This window comes from Pseudophryne corroboree, chromosome 4 (genome assembly GCF_028390025.1).
Source record: "Pseudophryne corroboree isolate aPseCor3 chromosome 4, aPseCor3.hap2, whole genome shotgun sequence".
Lineage (NCBI taxonomy): Eukaryota > Metazoa > Chordata > Amphibia > Anura > Myobatrachidae > Pseudophryne > Pseudophryne corroboree.
Genome location: NC_086447.1, coordinates 753,769,098 through 753,792,202, shown reverse-complemented (window position 1 = coordinate 753,792,202; position 23,105 = coordinate 753,769,098). Strand labels below are relative to the sequence as shown.

General features: G+C 50.4%; 1 protein-coding gene across 1 annotated transcript; it reads right to left on the bottom strand.

Annotated features, from left to right (window-relative positions):
• Positions 1 to 431: 431 nt before the first annotated feature.
• INSM1 (INSM transcriptional repressor 1) lies at positions 432 to 4,062 on the bottom strand. Its single transcript, XM_063918173.1, has one exon. It carries the CDS (start codon positions 3,663 to 3,665, stop codon positions 2,391 to 2,393), a length of 1,275 nt encoding a protein of 424 aa, XP_063774243.1. The 5' UTR covers positions 3,666 to 4,062; the 3' UTR covers positions 432 to 2,390.
• Between the last annotated feature and the right edge of the window lie 19,043 nt (positions 4,063 to 23,105).

Genomic DNA, 23,105 nt, shown 5'->3' with positions numbered 1-23,105 from the left:
CATTTATTAGGTCATCTCACTGCAGCGGGTGTCAGAGATGCTTGCACAGTATCTTTACTTCATAGCATCACTCCTCTGATCACGTCAAGTCAGCCTTCATTCTAGAGTGCCACCTATTTTATAAACTGAATGTAATGAGTGTTGTTACTATAATTTCTAAGAAATAAAAGACAGCCTTCAACTGTTAATTCCCTACAGATTTGTACTAAATTTGTCATGAAATACATCTGTTAAGTTGAACTGAGGTCCATGTTCAACTTTAAAAACATAAAGTAAAACACAACTATGATCTCAACCCCTGTCTACAAAGTTACCTAGGAGTATTACTACCTTATATTGAGCATCCCACCTGTATCATACTGACTAGGCAACTCCAACCCTGAGAGCTCTACATTCGCCAAACACTGTACGGAACACACAAGTCAACAGGATTTGAATTTGAAAATATTTTATTTGAATAGCAAATCATTACACAGTCGAAACAGTTCTAGTGAAGCTCTCTATAAATAGCTAGCAGTTAAGAAAATAATATGTGTAGAAAAGAGATTGCTTCTAGACATATAAGAGCTATCCGTTTACAAGAGCCATCTGCCCCTTAAAGCACAGTTAATGGAAATAGCCATTTGTTTAAGAATGTATAAAGGTGCAACCTTTTTTTCTTTTTTAAGCTGTTAATGTTAGAGAGAGAAAAAAAAAAACAATAAATAAAAAAATAGAAGTTGCAATCCAGAGCAGAATATAATAACAACAAAATACTCCAATATAACCATGATCAAATAATAGTAATATCTGTCATTCATATTAATAAATAAAATAAATAAGCATAATTAATCATAAAATCATCATATACATTTGGATAGTAAATGCATGTCTGCAGTTCCACCAGAGCATGTTTGAAAAAAGAATAAAAACAAAAATAAAATTGCATTTGAAGAAATGGTTTTCTCATGCTGTGGCGTGACGATTGGCTGGCCCGTACATTGGTTAAGTGATAAAAAGGCAGTATTTTTTTTTTTCTACAAAGTTAAAAGACAAGGCATTTGTGGCTAAAGACTAAAGAAATGTCTCCCCTCCCAATCAGCATTTGTTCACAGAAAATAGACAAAATCCAGCAGTTCACAAGCCATTATAAAGCTAATTATGACAGTCATCCCATGTAAAGGCTGTGAAGTATAAAGGCAGTATTTCTCAATATTGACTGAAAACATCAACCCGTAGGCTACAAAACACATTATAGACAAGCCAGTGAGACAAAAATTACAGGAGACAAAAAGCTGATTAAGACCTTGACCCTGCTCTGCAAGAGTGGGCAAGTTGGCAACTAAAATAGGGACCTAGAAATAGTCTCCCTGCATTTAGGTGCAGGCTTCTGGAAATGTCATCAGTTTACCACACCAAATACATGTAAAGTCATCCGTCATCCAAGGATACCATATGTTCTTGTTTCTTTTATTTTCTATCCTATAACAAAGACAATGGAACAGATATCCTCAGATTCCGATGCCATGGCCACCGACATGACATTCAGTGAGTATTTAAAAGACACAAAGATAGACAACACTATCACAGTTTTGCATCACTAGTGTTTTGAGGGGGTAAATGCAGCACAGGGATTTTTTGTAGCAGAAAGCATTCATGTTATCCCCTTAAGGCTAGAGGGATGATGCCCAGCTAGCTGGCAGTGCAAACGTTAACAATACAGGTTACTTAACCATTACATTGCCTTTGTGTAGTGCTTTACCACTCTACAGAATCTCTGGTGGGTTAGTGAACATTATGACTTGGCTGCTATTACAGAAAGTAGTAGTATGTTGTTTATAGAGGGCAACTCGCTTTAGAAAGCGGGCACAGCATCTGGTTTGGGGGGCAAAGAAAAAACTTGCAAAACTTAAGCAACAGTGCTCTCGCTCCCCTTTTAAAGTCTAAGTAATGCTGTCTTGCATTAAAGCACAATAACCACATTTAATGCACTTCAACCTATGGCTGCTAGGAGTGTGTGTATGTGTCTTGATTTGGCAGCAAGAGAACAGTAGATCTAAAGGATGGCAGACCTCGAGTCTCAAGAGATGGCATTGGTTGCATCAAGAAAGGCACAGTTCTCTTCCCTGGCCACATGGGTAAGGGCCATTGGTTGGCAGCAGTCCATAGCTATCAGGCCAGAGGTGGTGACAGACCACAAGGTGAAATCCTGAACTGAGTGGGAGTGACCCATAGTGGGCATAGTGTAAAGTCTCTGTGGGTAGGTTGGTCCATATGGACCATTACACATGCTGTCCTGCCAGCCTGCACCCCTCTTGCTGCCCACCTGTGTCCCGCACTGGGCATGGCACTCCTCTAAACCCCACCCCACCCCTCCACCCCTCCACCCACTTCTCCAGTCTTTGGCTTGGTCAGCAGGCCGGGCGCACGGGCACCTGTAGCAGGATGACCTGCCTGTTCTCGGACGGGTGGCACTTGTTGATGTGCCGGGTGAGGCCGGGCGAGCTGTAGAAGGTGGCCGGGCAGTACTTGCAGGGGTAGAGCTGCGAGGAGTGGAGCAGGCGGATGTGGCGCTCCTGGCTGCTCTTCCCCGGGAAGGTCTCCCCACACACCGGGCACGGGTGGCACTCGGAGCCGCTGCTTAAGTTGACTGGCCCGGGGCTCTTCGCCCTCCTGTCCTCCAGGTACCGCGGGGGCTCCGCGGCATGGGCCAGCAGGTGCTTCCGCAGGTAGGCCTGGCGGCGGAACTTCTTGGCGCACTGCGGGCACTCGTACAGGCCGTCCTCGGAGCCGGACTCAGAGGCGCCAGGACTCGGGGTGTCGCGGTCGCTCAGCGGCTCCTCTTTGGCCGGGGGGGCGGCGGTGGCGGGGGGCCGGGGCTTGTGCCAGCGGCGGTGGGAGGCCAGGTTGGCCGGGCAGCTGAAGACCTTGTCGCACTCCGGGCAGCGGTACTCCACCCGCACAATGCGGGAACACTTGTGCTGGGCCAGGGAGAATGGGTCGCTGTACTCCTCCTTGCACAGCTGGCAGATGAACTCCCCCAGGGGCCGGTGCCCGGAGCTGGGTGGCCGCGGCCGGGGTGGCTCCACCGGACCCTCCTTGATCTTCAGCCCCAGCACCGGGGACGTGGTCATCTCATCCTCGAACGCCAGCTTGCGGATGGCTTTGGTCTTCTTGGCCGCGGGGGGCTTCTGCGGGTGGCCGGGCGGCTTGCACGGGAGCTCGACCAGCCGCTTCGGGGGGACGCTGGAGGTGGAGGAGGCCGGGGGCAGGCTGCCCGAGGAGCTCAGCTTCAGGTCGGTGGGCGGGTAGGACTGTGGCTCCATGGAGGGGACCATCGCCGGGAAGGACTCTGCGGACACCGGGGAGCCCAGGCTGAAGCTGCGGTCTAGGTACTCCCGGCTCACCGGGCGGGTCGGGCTGGAGAGAGACTGCTGCACGGACTCGGGGTTCCCGAACTGGCCGGCGGGCGGGGGTCGGGGGCTGCACGGGGGAGCCGTGGCCGCTCTGTCCGGACTGGCCGGGGGCAGGAAGCCTCCAGTGTAGCCCAGCGCCGGCCTCTGCCCGGACACTGCCAGCAGCATCCACGCCGGGGGCCCCTCCCAGCGCTCCTCATCCTCATCCCGCACCCGGTAGGACACCGGCGGGGACTTCCTGCTTCTCTTTACCAGGAACCCCTTGGGCATGACTGCTGCGTGGGTGCTGTGCGGGGTACCCGGGTGTGTGTGCCAGTGGCAGGTGCAGCGGGAGCACTGTCCTCGGTGCTGCACTGGCGCCGCTCTCCGTGTACTGTCCTCGGTGCTGCACTGGCCGCCGCTCTCCGTGCTCTGTCCTCGGTGCTGTACTGGCCGCCGCTCTCCGTGCTCTGTCCTCGGTGCTGCAGGACGCCGGGCCGCTCAGTGGATCTCTCACCCCGGGGCCGGCTCGCCTTTATACTCGGGCATCTTCCTGAGCACACGCCGTACTGTCACCCGAGCAGCCAATCCCCGGCCAGGCCCGGCTTCTGGAGTGCTGCTGGGGGCGGAGATGAGACCGAAGCGGCAGATGTACCTGAGCCCCCTCCCCTCCCCTCCGGCTCAGGCACACGCCCGGCCCCGCCCGCCCTCACGCCTGGCTGCCCCTCAATGCGCTGCCACACGTGCCTGTGTCCCAGGGGTGAGGGGTCTGACCCTCCAAACACCGCGCCCGGCACACAAAGCCGAGATCTGGACGTGTCCTGCCAGGGCTTATACACAGCTCCCGGCCACTGTGTCCCCGGATGTACGATGTGTAGAGACCGGTGCTGTGTGCAAGGTGTCAGCTTTGCCTCCTCCTCACTGCTTCACAGTATCATCTGCCTATAACTATCACACACATCCACTGTATATAGGAGTAACTATTATACACATATAGCTGTAACTGTCATATACATGTCATATAGGTGTAACTACTGTACAGCTATCATATATCGTGCACATACATCGTTGTGATTATAATGCACATATCGTGTAGCTATCATACAGGTGTAACTATCATAAAAATGTAATATATATAACTACTGTTATGTGCAGATAAATAGGTGTAACTACTGTATCACAGGTCTCAAAAGGATATATATGTGTAACTCCGAAGAATCATCGGTTTAACTGTATATCATATTGGTATAACTGTCATGCACACATATACTGTATATGCAGGGTTGGACTGGCCCACAGGGGTACAGGGGAAACCACCGGTGGGCCCTACTGCCTGGGGGGCCCACTCCCTCCTCTAGGGATCAGGTTCCAGACTGTGCTGTAGCCTGTTACTAATCTAGTACATTTATCTTGCATGCACTACAGTATTTACTGCATATACGTATCTAGGGTACCAACTCTTGCAAAATGGTTAGGCAAACCAATGTAGTGGCTGGGCACACCCCCTCTAGAGACTGTCCATACCCCTAAACATGGGCCCCTACCACTAAAACACCATATCACAGGTATACATAGATATTATCATGCAGATGTCATATAGGTGTAAAACATCATATAGGTATATAACTACTGCATCATACTGATATCTTATAGGTATAACTATCAAATAGACACAAGTATATGTGTAAATACCATATAGGCAGTGTAACTGTTACATAGCTACTGTATCACATAACTATCATACATATATTATGGGTAATATATATATATATATATATATATATATATTTCTATCATATAGGCATAATCATACAGATATAAAATAGTTGAAATTTCTAGCTATCATAATCTGCATGCACCACAAATAGGTATAAATATATAGATATGGTACAGGTACACCACCGATTATCGGACACCATTGGTTCCAGCACTGTGCAGGATTATCCGTTTTGTTGGATTATCAATTGTACATACAGTGGCATCCTGACAGTTTACCCTCCCTCCCCCCACTGCCTAATCCTAAACCTCCCACAGCCTAACCCCCTGCCGCAACTACACCTCCCGCAGCCTAACTCTCTCCCCACTGCAGCCTACCTGAGCCCTCCTGCAGTGTAACTCCCCTCCCCCGCCGCGCAGCTCCTCCTGGCTCCTGGTATGTATCTGGATTAAAAGAGGTGCGAGACCATCAGGTGCCAGATAACCAGTGGTGTACCTGTATAACTATGTTATGGTGGTTAACATATATGTACTGTATAACTATTATACAGGAACCATACAGCTACTGTACAACTATTTTGTAGTTTCCAGTGCTCAGAGCTATGTTAACAATCGGACAGCTGGCGCAGTTGCCCAAGGCACACACGAACTGGGATTTCCCACACATAGGGGCTAATTCAGACCTGATCGCTGCTGTGCGTTTTCGCACAGCGGGCAATCAGGTCTGAACTGTGCATGTATATGCACTGCAATGCGCAGGCGCGACAGTCCGGAGCGACGGGATGGTGCTAAAAATCCGATCGCACCGGCAATCGCAAGAAGATTGACAGGAAGAGGGCGTTTGTGGGTGGCAAATGACCGTTTCTAGGGAGTGTCCGGAAAAACGCAGGACGGACCCAGCGTTTTCTGGGAGGATTTGTGACGTCAGCTCCGATCATCGCAGTGGCTGAGTAAGGCCTGGGCTGTGCAGAGACTGCACTTGGACAGCTCTCCTGCACATGTGATCGCACCCCTGCACAGCGAATTCCCCCTACCCCTGTAGGCGGCGACTACCTGACCGCAGGGATGCAAAAAACGCACCCTAGCGATCAGGTCTGAATTACCCCCATAGCTACATCACCAGTGGGGGCGATGTTGTGTACATGAGCTGCTGCATCTGTATGGCATTACAGAGGAGGCGTGGTAAGCCTTGGAGAGAGATAAAGTGCCAGCCAACCAGCTCCTAACTGCCACAAGCTGGGTTTGAAAATGACAGTTGTAGCTTATCTCTCTCCACTGTATCACGCTCCAATCTGCCCCATCTGCTACTTATCATTATATAGAATGCACTTGATAAATGTTCCTTAAAAACTGCTTGGTTGCCACCGGCAACTCTCCACTGGCACACTTCACTCTTTTCTCTGCTTCATACATCTCTTCCTATTGGTTCCATTTATCTAACAATATTTGTGGCTATGTCCCTGGAAACACCCATTTTCAGGAGCTAGCCGCAAATATTATTTATTCTCCGAATGTAAGAAGGGCATCTCCGATACCTGCTGCGATCCCTCCATTGGTGCCCGCAGTCACATCCCCCATTGCGCTGCTCCCAGAGGTATCAATATCGGCAATGCTTAGCATTCTCTGAGCGGGATGTACTAAGCGGAAAATGCGGTAAACCCCGTTTACCGCATTTTCCTGATGTACTAAGCCCCGTCCGGCAGGTCAGCGCTGCGGCGGGGTTCGCCAGCTTTAGCTGGCGATAGTCCATAGCAGCCTATGGGCTTCTCTCCGCGGCGCTGTGTGAGGAATCCGATCGGATCCCTCCCAGCATGCCTTGCGGCCACCCCCATCACCCTGCGCTTGCGCAGACTGACTCCTGGGGCCGAATCCCAGAAGTCAAGCTGCCGCTGTGCATCGCGGAGGACAGCTCTTATCGGAAGAGCTGTCCTCCGCAATGCTGATCGCATATGTTAGTACATATGCGATCAGCATCGTGGCGCAGGGCGGCGATGTACATTAGTACATCCCGCCCTCTATATTTTTCCCTACAGCTACCGCAAACTTTTAATTACAGTAGCCCTGTGTAGCCTATGGGCTACACTTTGGTGGATGTAGATCTGGCAGGGTTCCACCAGAGAGGATTGTATTGCTGCAGAAAGATCCTGCCCAGATCGCATTCAATATGCACTCCATGATAAATGGGGATCCAGTCAGACATACCGACGCCAGAATCCCGACTCTACTTGGAATGCTGGTTCTGGGGTTCCAACATTGGGAGTCATTCCAAGTTGATCGCACGTAGCAACTTTTTGCTGCCCGTGCGATCAACTATTTTAGCATAGCAGGGCTGCGTTCGCTTGGTCAACCCTGCTATGCTAAAAAAGTTTCCAGCAAAACAAGACCAAGGTCAGACTTACCCTGTGCGACGGATCCAGCGACGAAGGTCCCGGAATTGACGTCAGACATCTGCCCTCCAAACGCCTGGACACGCCTGCGTTCGCATCACCACGCCTGGAAAACGGTCAGTTGGCCCCCCCGGAATGAGTCCCGCCTTTAAGTCTTCTTGCGATCACCGCTGCAATCAATCGCCGGGCAACGACGCATGTGCACAATGCGTCTGCCGCGCATGCGCATTTCCAACCCGTTTGCACAGCAGCGATGAACCGCTACGGGCGAATGGGTCGGAATTACCTCCATTGAACACTATCCCAGTGATACTTAGGCTGCGGGGGGGACAGTTAGGGTTAGCACCCCCGGGGTGGGTTAGGCTGCGGGGGAGGGAGGGTTAGATTCAGACTGTGTGGAGAGAAGGTTAGGGGGTTAGGGTTAAGAAGTTAGGGATCAGGGTTAAGTTAATTAGTGTATGTTGGTATTTTAAAAATCAGGATGTCGCTGTCGGTATTTTAACGGCCGGCATCCCAACCGTAAGGATCCTGAAACCATGGGCCCCTAAATGTATTGGGGGCACTACAGTGTGTACTGCGGGTGCCGCTGGGAACATTACAGTGGGTGCTGTAGCCAATACTAGTGCCTAGGTACTGCCTGCTGTTATCATGCCCCTACTAGCAGGTAAGCCATAGTACCTGTACATGACATAACAGGTGTGTAATGAGTGCTGCACGGCGCACAGTCTCACACGTGTACTACACAATACATGAACAGTAGCAGAATACAGTAGCCGCACGCAGCCTCTCCTCCTCTCCCGCTTTTGTCCTTTAGCCGTTGGGCTGCACATGATGAGTAATCCCTGTGCCGATGAGGGGACGTGTCTCTGCAGTGACCGTGGCCAGGGCGGGTGTAAGAGAAGCGTGTCTGTGTGCGGACCCCCCTGTCACCCCCGGCCGCCGGGGAATTAACCTCTCGCTATTCAGGGGCTTGTGGCCAATCTGCTGGAAGTGGAGACGCGTGCCTGGAGACGGACGGGGGTGGGGGGGGAATAGGGGGTCCGACCAAATGTCTCTCCTCTTTCCCAAACAAACCATACTGTAGGAGCCACTGGGCACAAATCACCAGGGACGGGGTGATCCACCCTTTTCTCACAATAGCCACCCGGATCCGGGTCATCAGACCTCCATCTATCCCGCGCACAAGACTGTCCCTGCTCCCTCTCTTCAGTGTCCAGGCTAATAAATCATATCTATTACCACAGATCTATACCAGGGCTTTGCACTATATTACTGTTATTCATTACTGCTCATATACTATTGTTAAATATTAGATGTTCATTTATATGTGTGTATAGGCCTATATATCAGTCTATCTCAGCATATGCATAACTAATTAACTATATAATACTAGCGCCATATGTAAGTACATAAAGGGACGGTGCAAATGACAACAACCAAGGGGAAATGTGTTTTATGTTCATGCTCATGTGTCACTATAGCGCTGTTCTACAGCGGAGAATCAATATTACACTTTATTAATAAGTGCAGTCTATCACATGATGAGTGAAGCAGGCCCTGTGGGACAAGGGAGGATAAGTAAGCATAGCTGTGGTATAAATAGAATACAGCATATTGCCACTTCGTCTTAATTATGTGTGTTACTTAAACCACCATTAGAATGGAACATTTCATGTAGTTGGTGAGGTCCTGGGAATGACATCCATAGAGGACCAGGGTGACCTGGTTTCCTGCAGCTTCATCATGCCGGGGGTGTAGCAGGGTCCTGCAGCTGCAGCAGATGATGCTGTGTAGTGTAGGTTATTACAGGGTTGTACAGTAGCTGGAGGGCTCAGGCAGCTGACACTCATAGAGAACAGCGGAGGCCACTGCAGGCAGGGCAGGTGCAGGACGTGTAGAGATCAGATACAGCCAGTCCTATGCTACACTGTAAGGTAGTCTCCAGGAAACAGTCTTATCAGTCACCCATTATACATCCTATAGTCCCAGCAGCTTTTGTTATATTTAACTTAGTTTGCTCCAACTTTTTTTTCTGCACAAGGATGTTGAGCTACTGTAGTGTTACATGCTGACATTTCCTGACTTATTTACCTTGAGTAGTGTAATATGATGATATCACATGCTTATGTCATTCAATACTGCAACATGAAACATCTGTACTTTTCTAGAAATGGGGAAAAGTTCTAGTTTTTATTTTGACAACTGCAGTGAAAGAGAGGCAGCTGTAGTTACTTGGATGATATTTTGGTATGCCCTTCTTTGCACTGATTCATTTATTATAACAGCTTATTCTTTTACTCTGTACTTTATGCTTCTGCCCAGTGGAGTATCTGTAATGGGTGTAGTGTGTGCAGTGCACACGGGCCCATAGGTCCAATGGGCCCACACCGCACATTCTGCAATAATTTTCTCAAAACCTACCTATCCGGAGTCCTATGGTAATGGCAGTGACAGAACTCTGAGCTCTAGGTGGTGCAAAGGTCTCTGGAAGAATGGTGCTGCAGTCATTTTCCCAGCATTTTGCGCATGCGCAGTAGGGAAAATCAACGGGAAAATGACCGCCACATAATTCTTCCAGAGACCTGCAAACCACCTAATGCGCAGAGTCACTGTCGCTGCAGGTGCCTCTGCCGCTGCCTGCTAGAGAGGAGGGGGCGCGGACGGAGATTGCACACAGGCCCCCTCCTCTCCTGATATGCCCCTGTATTGTAGTAAATATACAGGAGAGTCCTAATAAATATTCATGTGTACAATGGTGTAAATCATTATTAGCTGAGATAATGATAAATGTACTCCGTAATTGAATATAACGACTTCAAATACCATCCCTGGGATGGGATCAGTATGATTTGCCGATGGACGGGATGCCGGCGTTCAGTATACCAACAGCGGCATCCTGTCTATCAAACTTAGCTCCCTAACCCTCATTTTTCCCTAACCCTAACCCTCCCTTGTGGATGTCTAACTCTAACCCTCCAGGCTGTTGCCTAACCCTCCCCGGTAGGTGCCTAGCACTAACCCTCCATTCCCTGCTGCCTAAACGTAACCCTCCCCGGTAGGTGCCTAGCACTAACCCTCCATTCCCTGCTGCCTAAACGTAACCCTCCCCGGTAGGTGCCTAGCACTAACCCTCCATTCCCTGCTGCCTAAACGTAACCCTCCCCGGTAGGTGCCTAGCACTAACCCTCCATTCCCTGCTGCCTAAACGTAACCCTCCCCGGTAGGTGCCTAGCACTAACCCTCCCTTCCCTGCTGCCTAAATGTAACCCTCCCCGGTAGGTGCCTAGCACTAACCCTCCCTTCCCTGCTGCCTAAATGTAACCCTCCCCGGTAGTGCCTAGCACTAACCCTCCATTCCCTGCTGCCTAAACATAACCCTCCCTGGTAGGTGCCTAGCACTAACCCTCCCTTCCCTGCTGCCTAAACATAACCCTCCCCGGTAGGTGCTTAGCACTAACCCTCCATTCCCTGCTGCCTAAACGTAACCCTCCCCGGTAGGTGCCTAGCACTAACCCTCCATTCCCTGCTGCCTAAACGTAACCCTCCCCGGTAGGTGCCTAGCACTAACCCTCCCTTCCCTGCTGCCTAAACATAACCCTCCCTGGTAGGTGCCTAGCACTAACCCTCCCTTCCCTGCTGCCTAAATGTAACCCTCCCCGGTAGGTGCCTAGCACTAGCCCTCCCTTCCCTGCTGCCTAAATGTAACCCTCCCCGGTAGGTGCCTAGCACTAACCCTCCATTCCCTGCTGCCTAAACATAACCCTCCCTGGTAGGTGCCTAGCACTAACCCTCCCTTCCCTGCTGCCTAAACATAACCCTCCCCGGTAGGTGCCTAGCACTAACCCTCCATTCCCTGCTGCCTAATCATAACCCTCCCCGGTAGGTGCCTAGCACTAACCCTCCATTCCCTGCTGCCTAAACATAACCCTCCCCGGTAGGTGCCTAGCACTAACCCTCCCTTCCCTGCTGCCTAAACAACCCTCCCCGGTAGGTGCCTAGCACTAACCCTCCATTCCCTGCTGCCTAAACATAACCCTCCCCGGTAGGTGCCTAGCACTAACCCTCCATTCCCTGCTGCCTAATCATAACCCTCCCCGGTAGGTGCCTAGCACTAACCCTCCATTCCCTGCTGCTTAAACATAACCCTCCCTGGTAGGTGCCTAGCACTAACCCTCCATTCCCTGCTGCCTAAACATAACCCTCCCAGGTAGGTGCCTAGCACTATCCCTCCATTCCCTGCTGCCTAAACATAACCCTCCCCGGTAGGTGCCTAGCACTAACCCTCCATTCCCTGCTGCCTAAACATAACCCTCCCAGGTAGGTGCCTAGCACTAACCCTCCATTCCCTGCTGCCTAAACATAACCCTCCCCGGTAGGTGCCTAGCACTAACCCTCCCTTCCCTGCTGCCTAAACATAACCCTCCCCGGTAGGTGCCTAGCACTAACCCTCCATTCCCTGCTGCTTAAACATAACCCTCCCTGGTAGGTGCCTAGCACTCACCCTCCATTCCCTGCTGCCTAAACATAACCCTCCCTGGTAGGTGCCTAGCACTAACCCTCCATTCCCTGCTGCCTAAACATAACCCTCCCCGGTAGGTGCCTAGCACTAACCCTCCCTTCCCTGCTGCCTAAATGTAACCCTCCCTGGTAGGTGCCTAGCAATAACCCTCCATTCCCTGCTGCCTAAATGTAACCCTCCCTGGTAGGTGCCTAACCCTCCCACCCCGGTCCCTAACCTTTCCGGCGCTGCAGCCTAAACCTACCCCACCCGTGGCAGGATGCCGACGCATCCCACTGTCTTGACGATCGGGATGCCATCTGTCGGTGTTTTGATGCCGGCATCCCGTTCAGAGTCGGCATAGTGACGCCGGGTTTCGGTCCTGAGTTGGGATCCTGGCGTCGGCATATTGACCGCTGGGATCCCGTTCGTTGGGAAGCTAACTGCTTCTCCCTGGGACTAAGGGAAATATGGCTGTCTGTTGAAATCACACCTTTGCTGTTAAAAAATGCATCAAGTGTTTTTATTCACCCGTGATGGATGGAGACCGACGGCGGCTGCAGAATGAAGCATTCATTATAACATCAAGCTGATCTTAGAGTGTATTGATTAACCTTATGCCAGCATAAACTGTCCAGCGAGCACATGGACTGTATGATAGGACTGATGAGCATGATTTATTGAGTATTTTGTTACCGGGACTTTCTTTCCACAATAGATGCCGTCACTGTGGCAATTGTAACGTTCTTCAGGTCACTTCTATAGCCACATTGCCACCTGGTGACAACATTTTTAATGAATACTGTTTTTCGATGAAGGGCCAGCACATCCTCTGCAGTACCTGATGTCCCAATTTCTCTACATTACCAGCATTAGAACTCGCTCCAGAGTGTTCTGAGTAGGGATATCTTCATTTTTACATATATATATATATATATATATATATATATATATATATATATATATATATGCGCATGATGTGCCTTTCATCTGATGCACTAAGGGGGTAAGTCAGGCCTGATCATAGTTGTGCAAAAAAACCGCACATCTATGATAATTTTCTCTGACATGCGGAGGTACACCCGGTACAGGGTAAGTCCGCCCTGCATGCTGGATCCTGTCCCCCCCCTCCCCCATGTAGACATACGGAAGCATCGCACGCCGGCAATGTTTTTGAATGGTTCAAGTAGCCCTCTGCATACGCAGCCTAGCTGCGAAGACAGACGGCTACCCGCCATGTCAATTCCCTGTTCCCACCCCCTCCAGGTCTTAAACTGCGTTCTGAAGAGAACGCAGTTTAGGACCCTGCACATGTGCATACCAGTGTACATGCATGCGCACATTTGCAAAAATCGCTTCATAGCAATTTTTGCACACTTGCGACAGGGTCTGAATTAGGCCCTAAGTCTCCTTGGCCGACCACTGCGTCAACGGTCCTCACAGAGCCCCGATCTCAACATCTTCAAGTCTGTCTGGGATTACATGAAGAGGCAGAAAGATTTGAGCAAGCCTACATCCACAGAAGATCTGTAGTTAGTTCTCAAAGATGTTTGGAACAACCTCCCTGCCGAGTTCCTTCAAAAACTGTGTGCAAGTGTACCTAGAAGAATTGATGCTATGTAAAAGGCAAAGGGTGGTCACACAGCCACTGCACTGTAGATTGTAAGTTGTAGACGTACAGCGAGCTGCTTTGCTGAGGCTGATCATACGCTGCAGCTCTCATGCTCCCTAGCTCCTTATGCAGAGACTGAGCTCTGCAGATCAGAGTTCCCGACAGCTGCGGTTGCAATAGCGGTTACTGTTGAGACAGAGACACATCTGTCCTCTGTCTCTTAAAAAATACATTTGGTCCATCAGTGGGGTTTTTGGGTACTCAGACCTCACCCCTGCCATATATAACCTAGGCACTGCGCCCCATATGGATGCCTCGGATGGTTCTTTCTTGGGCGTAACTTTCCATTCAGTGCGCTTATGCTACATGTTTTAGTCACTCATAAATGTATTAGTTTCTTATATGAGTTATCTCACACATTGTAACCTTCATAGTGCACCCAAGATGGATGCATCACCTGGCACACCTGTGAGTGGGATGAGAAAGGTTGCTAGACAATTTGGCTCCAAGTGCTAACAGTAAAAAATCCCCCCACCATGGACATTATTAAATCATAGCATTTGCGTGCTAGCAAAAAAAAAAAAGGGGTCTGGCCTCACTACAAGGGGTGTGGTCTTGCAGGAAAAGACTACCTTACACCCCAGTTTTGCACCCTGCACCCTCAGACATTGGCCACCACAGTAAAAATAAAATTCCTGATTAATGCCCCTTACATTATTTGTCATTTGTCCTACTTAAAGTAATGCCCCATAAACATTATGCACCACACTGTAATGACCCTTACATAATATGCTATGCACCATAATGTCCATTACACAATACGCAACACAGTAATTTAATTTGCATCATATTATGCACCATACCATAATGCCCCTTCACCATATTATGCACCACACTGTAATGCCCCTTCATCATATTATGCATCACACGTAATGCCCCTGCACCACACCATAATGCTCCTTTCACCATATTATGCACCACACCGTAATGCCCCTTCACCATATTATGCACCACACCGTAATGCCCCTTCACCATATTATGCACCACACCGTAATGCCCCTTCACCATATTATGCACCACACCATAATACCCCTTCACAATATTATGCACCACACCGTAATGCCCCTTGCACTATATTATGCACCATACATTAATGCACCTTGCACCATAATAAGCCATGCACAGTACTGCCCAGGACACCATATGTTGTCCCACAGTATGGGTACCTTTTAAACTTCTTGCTCATTGTCAGGGGTTTCATGCTGTGGGTCACCTCCCGTTTCGTGCCTGTGGTCACTTGGGTAAATACAGCATCTTCCCGGTGGCTCCTGGCACTTCCAAGTACTGTTGTTCTCTCCTTTTCCCTGACAGATGCTAGAGGTCTAAGGTAAAATACTTGGAAATTTTTACACGGCTGGACTGAGCTTAATTTATTTGTTAAGCAAGTAAAGGTTTTGGCGGCCCTTCCATACTTTATAAAGGGACGATTGGTGACTTTGCCACAAAAAAAGGGGTGTGGTCTCACAAGGAAAGGTTGTGGCCACACAATAGTACCTCCAATTCAAATTACGGCACAAAGTACCACAATCGTATTCTCCTTACACATCACGTAGTGCCCCTGATTCAGATTACACCACATAGTAGTGTCCCTTATTTACATTACAGCACACAGTAGTGCCCCTTATTACCATTACACTACACAGTGTTACCCCTTATACACATTATGCCACACAGGAGTGCCCCTTATACACAAAGTCCACAGTAGGGTCCCTTGTACAAAATGCTCCACAGTAGTAGTGCCCCTTACACATAATGCCCAAAGTAGTTGTGCTGCGTACACACATAATGCCCTCAACCCTAATGTAGACCCTTGTCTAATTACTTCCCCCCCCAATAACCTCCTAGCTGGCCCATACAATATTCTGACCTGCATATCCTGACCTGCAGTCAGACTGCTGAGTATGGCAGCTACTCCCCAGGTTTCTGTGCTAGCTATTCCAGGGAGTAGTGTCTGCAACCGGAGAGAGCAAGCAGCAGGCAAGATGAGCGAGGTCCTTAATCTGCTATGTGTGTCTGGCTCAGGAGGAGAGGAGCAGTGTATTAAAGATCCTAAAGCTGCCAGAGTATCAAAGATCCCAATGCTGCAAGAGGCGGATACAGGAATGTGGGAGTGGAAAAAAAGAGCCGGGCACACCTCTAGCAAAACACACAACGCAGCGGCTGCCTGGCAATAGGAGTTGCGGTGGTGGGGGAGCACAGCGGTGTGGCACTCAACAGTGTGGCCATGGCCGGTTCTACACCTTGTGGCGCCCAGTGCGAAAGTTTCCACTGGCGCCCCCCCAGTTCAAAAAGTAGGGGCGTGGCTTCATAGGGGAGGGGAGGGGCCACAGTTATGCCCCCAGATTTGCCCCAAGTAGTTGTGCCCTGCAGTTGATTTGCCCCCAGTAGATTTGCCCCCTGTAGCTGTGCCTCCTGTAGCTGTGCCCCGTCGCTGTGCCCCCTGTTGCTTTGCCCCCAGTAGTTGTGCCCTCTGTTGCTGTGCCCCCTTTTGCTTTGCCCCCAGTAGTTGTGTCCCCGTCGCTGTGCCCCCAATAGTTGTGCCCTCTGCTGCTGTGCCCCCTGTTGTGCCCTCTGCTGCTGTGCCCCCTGTTGCTGTGCCCCCTGTTGCTGTGCCCCCAATAGTTGTGCCCTCTGCTGCTGTGCCCCCAGTAGTTGTGTCCCCGTCGCTGTGCCCCAAAATAGTTGTGCCCTCTGCTGCTGTGCCCCCTGTTGTGCCCTCTGCTGCTGTGCCCCCTGTTGCTTTGCCCCAGTAGTTGTGCCCTCTGTTGCTGTGCCCCGTTGCTTTGCCCCCAGTAGATTTGCCCCAGTAGTTGTGTCCCCTGTCACTGTGGCCCCAATAGTTGTGCCCTCTGCTGCTGTACCCCCTGATGTGCCCTCTGCTGCTGTGCCCCCAATAGTTGTGCCTTCTGCTGCTGTGCCCCCAGTAGTTGTGTCCCCGTCGCTGTGCCCCCAATAGTTGTGTCCTCTGCTGCTGTGCCCCCTGTTGTGCCATCTGCTGCTGTGCCCCCTGTTGCTTTGCCCCAGTAGTTGTGCCCTCTGTTGCTGTGCCCCGTTGCTTTGCCCTCAGTAGATTTGCCCCAGTCAGAGCCGGCCCTAACCAATATGATGCCCTAGGCAAGATTTTGGCTGGTGCCCCCTAGCACCACCGCTGGTTCCGCCTCTGACCTTTCACCTCTTTCCCAGCACCACCACCCCTCATCCATAGCAGTCCTTATTTTGGTGTTTGTACCCCCTATAATTTAAATAAAAACAGTTTGCACGTTTGGCGCACAGCCCAAAAAGGGGTGTGGTTTTGCTGGCAAGGGGCATGACCACACAATAGTAACCCCAATTCCAATTACGCCACACAGTACTGCAACTTTATTCACATTTGATCATGTGATAGTGTCCATAATTCATATTACATCCCACAGTAGTATCACTTTACCTTATAAACGTTACTCCTCACAGTAGAGCCCCTTATTCACATTACATCACACTGAATTGCTCCTTATTCACATTACACCACACCCTATTGCTCTTTATTCACATTAGACGACACAGTAGTGCCCTTTCTATACGCAATACCACATAGTAGAGCACCTTATGCACATAATGCCACACAGTAATGCCCCTTACACATATGAGACACATTATTAATGTCCTTATAAACATTATGCGCCTTACACATTATGACAACCTTTATTAATGCCCTTTTACACATAATGTCCCTTACACATATGCTGCACATTATTAATGCCATTATACACATAATGACACACATAGTGCCCCCTACACATTTGCTGCACATTATTAGTGACCCTATATACATAATGACAAACATACAGTATTACCCTGTTACACATATGCCGCACATTATTAATGCCCTTATACACATATTGACACACACAGTGCCCCTTACACATATGTTGCACATTATTAATGCATTTTTACATGACACACATAATGCTCCTTACACATATTCCGAACACTACTGCACAACCAACCCACTCACATGCACACAACACTCACACTGCCACTAACACTGTGACCTCTGCCTCTGCTTGGATACAGATGTGTCCTCATAAATCTTGCCTCAATGCTAACGTCGGACACATTTTTTTAATGAAAATGCATCTTATTTGCATTGCTATGTGGCTACGATGCACAAGCAGCTTCTGCTAATTAAAATGATATGCAGCATGCCTATATTCTGTGTGAGACTGTGGCTGTATCTGCATATGAAATGCTACACACAGAATATAGGCATGCCACATATCATTTTAATCAGCAGATGCTGCTGATGCCCCTAGGCATATCAAATGCCCTAGGCAATTGCCTAGTTTGCCTATGCCTATGGCCGACTCTGGCCCCAGTAGTTGTGTCCCCTGTCGCTGTGGCCCCAATAGTTGTGCCCTCTGCTGCTGTGCCCCCTGTTGTGCCCTCTGCTGCTGTGCCCCCTGTTGCTGTGCCCCCAATAGTTGTGCCCTCTGCTGCTGTGCCCCCAGTAGTTGTGTCCCCGTCGCTGTGCCCCCAATAGTTGTGCCCTCTGCTGCTGTGCCCCCTGTTGTGCCCTCTGCTGCTGTGCCCCCTGTTGCTTTGCCCCAGTAGTTGTGCCCTCTGTTGCTGTGCCCTATTGCTTTGCCCCAAGTAGATTTGCCCCAGTAGTTGTGTCCCCTGTCGCTGTGGCCCCAATAGTTGTGCCCTCTGCTGCTGTGCCCCCTGTTGTGCCCTCTGCTGCTGTGCCCCCTGTTGCTGTGCCCCCAATAGTTGTGCCCTCTGCTGCTGTGCCCCCAGTAGTTGTGTCCCCTGTTGCTGTGCCCCCCATAGTTGTGCCCTTTGCTGCTGTGCCCCGTTGTGCCCTCTGCTGCTGTGCCCCCAATAGTTATGCCTTCTGCTGCTGTGCCTCCTGTTGTGCCCTCTGCTGCTGTGCCCCCTGTTAACACACACACACAAAAATAAAAAAAAACAATACTTACCACTGCCCCGCTCCTGCTTCCTGAACGCTGCTGCCGCTGATGCTCCGTCTGGCCGCCGTGGCTCCTCTCTATGGGAGAGACGTCATGACGTCTCTCCCATAGCAACGCTGCACAGACACTAGAGGTCAATCCTGACCTCTAGTGTCTGTCATTTGAGCCGGCTGCAGCGGGCGCCCACACAGCCCACGGCCAGAGACGGAACTAGCGCCAGTGCAGGCAGTGCCTTGCACTGGGGCCCGCAACTGTCAAGGGGCCCGCAGCCAGAACGGCATGTAATGAGTCAAACTGACTCATTACATGCCGCCTGGCTGCCGCTGTGTTCCGCCGCCGCCGAGGAGATGATGCGCGCACCGGCTACAGGGGGGGAGGAGGAGGAGGAGGGGGGATGGACGAGGGAGCCGCAGCAGCGCTGTGTAATTGGTAGCAGCGCTGCTGCTGCTGGCCCTCTCCTTTACCATAGGCTGCCCTCCGCCGCTGTGAATGCTGGGATGCGATGAGCATCCCAGCATTCACAGCGGCGGAGGGCAGCCTATGGTAAAGGAGAGGGCCAGCAGCAGCAGCGCTTCTACCAATGACATAGCGCTGCTGTGGCTCCCTCCTCCACCCCTCCTCCTCCTTCTTCTCCCCTGCCAGAACAGAAGCTGCACGAGGAGCCTGAGCTAGCGGAAACGGTAAGTATACCTATTCTATCTATCTATCTATCTATCTATCTATCTATCTATCTATCTATCTGCCGTAATGTTTGCCGTAATGTGCAAAACATGGGACGCTGTCTGCCGTAATGTATAATAAATGGGACGCTGTCTGCCGTAATATGCAAAAAATGGGACGCTGTCTGCCGTAATGTGTAATAAATGGGACGCTGTCTGCCGTAATGTGCAAAAAATGGGACGCTGTCTGCCGTAATGTGCAAAAAATGGGACGCTGTCTGCCGTAATGTGTAATAAATGGGACGCTGTCTGCCGTAATGTGTAATAAATGGGACGCTGTCTGCCGTAATGTGTAATAAACGGGACGCTGTCTGCCGTAATGTGTAATAAATGGGACGCTGTCTGCCGTAATGTGCAAAACATGGGACGCTGTCTGCCGTAATGTGTAATAAATGGGACGCTGTCTGCCGTAATATGCAAAAAATGGGACGCTGTCTGCCGTAATGTGTAATAAATGGGACGCTGTCTGCCGTAATGTGTAATAAATGGGACGCTGTCTGCCGTAATGTGCAAAAAATGGGACGCTGTCTGCCGTAATGTGTAATAAATGGGACGCTGTCTGCCGTAATGTGTAATAAATGGGAAGCTGTCTGCCGTAATGTGTAATAAATGGGACGCTGTCTGCCGTAATGTGTAATAAATGGGACGCTGTCTGCCGTAATGTGTAATAAATGGGACGCTGTCTGCCGTAATGTGTAATAAATGGGGCGCTGTCTGCCGTAATGTGCAAAACATGGGACGCTGTCTGCCGTAATGTATAATAAATGGGACGCTGTGTGCCGTAATATGCAAAAAATGGGCCGCTGTCTGCCGTAATGTGTAATAAATGGGACGCTGTCTGCCGTAATGTGTAATAAATGGGACGCTGTCTGCCGTAATGTGTAATAAATGGGACGCTGTCTGCCGTAATGTGCAAAACATGGGACGCTGTCTGCCGTAATGTGTAATAAATGGGACGCTGTCTGCCGTAATATGCAAAAAATGGGACGCTGTCTGCCGTAATGTGTAATAAATGGGACGCTGTCTGCCGTAATGTGTAATAAATGGGACGCTGTCTGCCGTAATGTGCAAAAAATGGGACGCTGTCTGCCGTAATGTGTAAAAATCGGACGCTGGCTGTTGTAATGTGTCAAAAAGGGACGCTGTGTGCCGTAATGTGTAAAAAGGGGACGCTGTCTGCCGTAATGTGTAAAAAATGGGACGCTGTCTGCCGTAATGTGTAATAAATGGGACGCTGTCTGCCGTAATATGCAAAAAATGGGACGCTGTCTGCCGTAATGTGTAATAAATGGGAGGCTGTCTGCCGTAATGTGAAAAAAATGGGACGCTGTCTGCCGTAATGTGTAAAAAGGGGACGCTGTCTGCCGTAATGTGTAAAAAAGGGACGCTGTCTGTCGTAATGTGTAAAAAAGGGGACGCTGTCTGTCGTAATGTGTAAAAAGGGGACGCTGTCTGCCGTAATGTGTAAAAAGGGGACGCTGTCTGCCGTAATGTGTAAAAAGGGGACGCTGTCTGCCGTAATGTGTAAAAAAGGGGACGCTGTCTGTCGTAATGTGTAAAAAGGGGACGCTGTCTGCCGTAATGTGTAAAAAGGGGACGCTGTCTGCCGTAATGTGTAAAAAAGGGACGCTGTCTGCAAATGTGTAAAAAAAGGGGACACTGTCTGCCGTAATGTGTAAAAAAGGGGAAGCTGTCCGCCATAATGTGTAAAAGGGTCTCTACCTGGTGTAGTGGTACTACCGTGCGGCGTAATTTGAATAATGAAGACTACTGTGCACCGTTATATGAATTGGTATTATTTTGTGGCCACACCCCTTCCCCACGATGTCACGCCCCTATATTTTTACGCGCGCCTGCGGCGCGCACTGCCCCTGTTTTACATAGAGGGGCGGGGCTCCGATGCCATTTCTTGCACACAGCACTAAAATGACTAATTACGGCACTGTTGCTAGGTATCCATTTCTCTGGCCCTGAGCAGGTCCCCCTCACCAGATCCTCTCCACGGGTGAGGCGGTGGACTTAGATGGGGGGAAAGCCCAAAGCATTTTGTCGCACATGGGCCCACCGCTCGCTAGTTCCGCCACTGCCCACGGCGTCTGCTGCAGCCGGGGAGCGGGGTGCGGGTAGGCGGCGGTGCCTGCGGGGTGACTGTGGCCACGCCCCCAGGCCGCAGCGCCCCGGGCGCAGGCACTGCTTGCCCGCACCAAGGACCGCTCCTGAGTGTGGCACTCTGTGCAGCTGTATACCCGGCGTAATGGTTGGGCTGGCCCTGACTCATGGTATGTAAGGGTTTTTCAGCTACCTTTAGAACACTGCAACTTCCGCATTTTGTGTTATCTTTTCCAGGCGTTGCCTCTTCCGCCTATGTAGTGCACCCAAAATAACTACCTTGTCTGGTACCTTTCATAGGTGGGTTATGTAATGTGGAATTTATTACCCAAAGGGGCTGCACCAACCCTGCATTAAGTGCATTACTGTATGTACACTACTGTATGTTCATTTTTATTTATTTTTGTCAGTTAGTTTTGGTTTTGCTGTTATACTAAACCTACATGCTGTGTTTTTGATGCTTGTAAAGCGACTTTGAGTCCTGCTGGAGAAAAGCGCTATATGAATTCAATTATTATTATTATTAATTATGATCTGTTTCCTTTTCATTTACAATCACACTGCTGGGAGGAAGTTATATTATTTCAGTATCACACATAGGGGGGATTTCAGATTATGTAGAAAGTGGTGTCTCTGTCTCAACACAAACTGTGATCCCACGTGGGGCTGCTGCTACAGAGAGCTCTGCATACAGAATGTCTGAGGGGAGCTGCAGCACATGCCCAGCCACAGCAGCTCCCTCCATCCTCACACACAGTGGCTGCCAGTCTCCTCTCAGACCAGGGTATGTGTATACTGTATGCATACCTCCCAAGTTTGTCCTCCTATGAAAAGGGACACACGCGCGGCGAAGCCGCGTGCGCGCTCCCGAAAAGGGGGCGTTGCCTATGAAAAGGGGTGTGGCTTCACGGGAGGACCCACGATCGCGAGCCACGCCCCATTTTCGTCACTGAGGGGGCATGCCCATCGCTCTGTGAGCTGCTAGCATGCCCCTCTACCACTGTCTGCATGCGCACAGCGTCTATTCAACACTGCTCTACTAAGCAGAGCAGCGAGTGCAGGAACCTCCCAACTCCCCCCCCCCCCCCCCCCCCACTGCTGGACACTGCGGGCCGTGGGTGGGACAGCGGGACAGTCCTCAAAAAACGGGACTGTCCCGCAAAAATTGGGACAGTTGGGAGGAATGCAGTATGCATACATGTACACATGTATGTATGCGTATGTGCTATGTATGTATGCATGCGTCTGTGTGTGTATATTATATATATATTATACCAATGTGATATTGCTGTCCTTAATCATGCAAACTCTGACTTTTACCCCTTTCACATCGCAAAAATAACCCGGTATGGACCCGGCATATTGCCAGGTCAACACGGATCAGTGTTCGATGTGAAAGGGGCCTTGGAGAATTCCTGGGTCGCCTGACCCGGTAATTCAACCCGGGTAATAAGAAGGGTTATTCCCAGGTTGAATACCGGGTCAGTGGCAGCGTAAACAGGTTCCCGGGTCGATGCGACCCAGGACCCGTTTACTACATAGGGAGAGGCGGCGCGGAGATGAGCTCATCTCCCAGCGCCGCCTCCACCTCCGCACCCGCTGGCGGCTCTGCCCCTGCCGCTATGGCAACCGACCCAGCATATTGCCGGGCCGGGAATCCACCGCAGAGGCTCCAATGCCG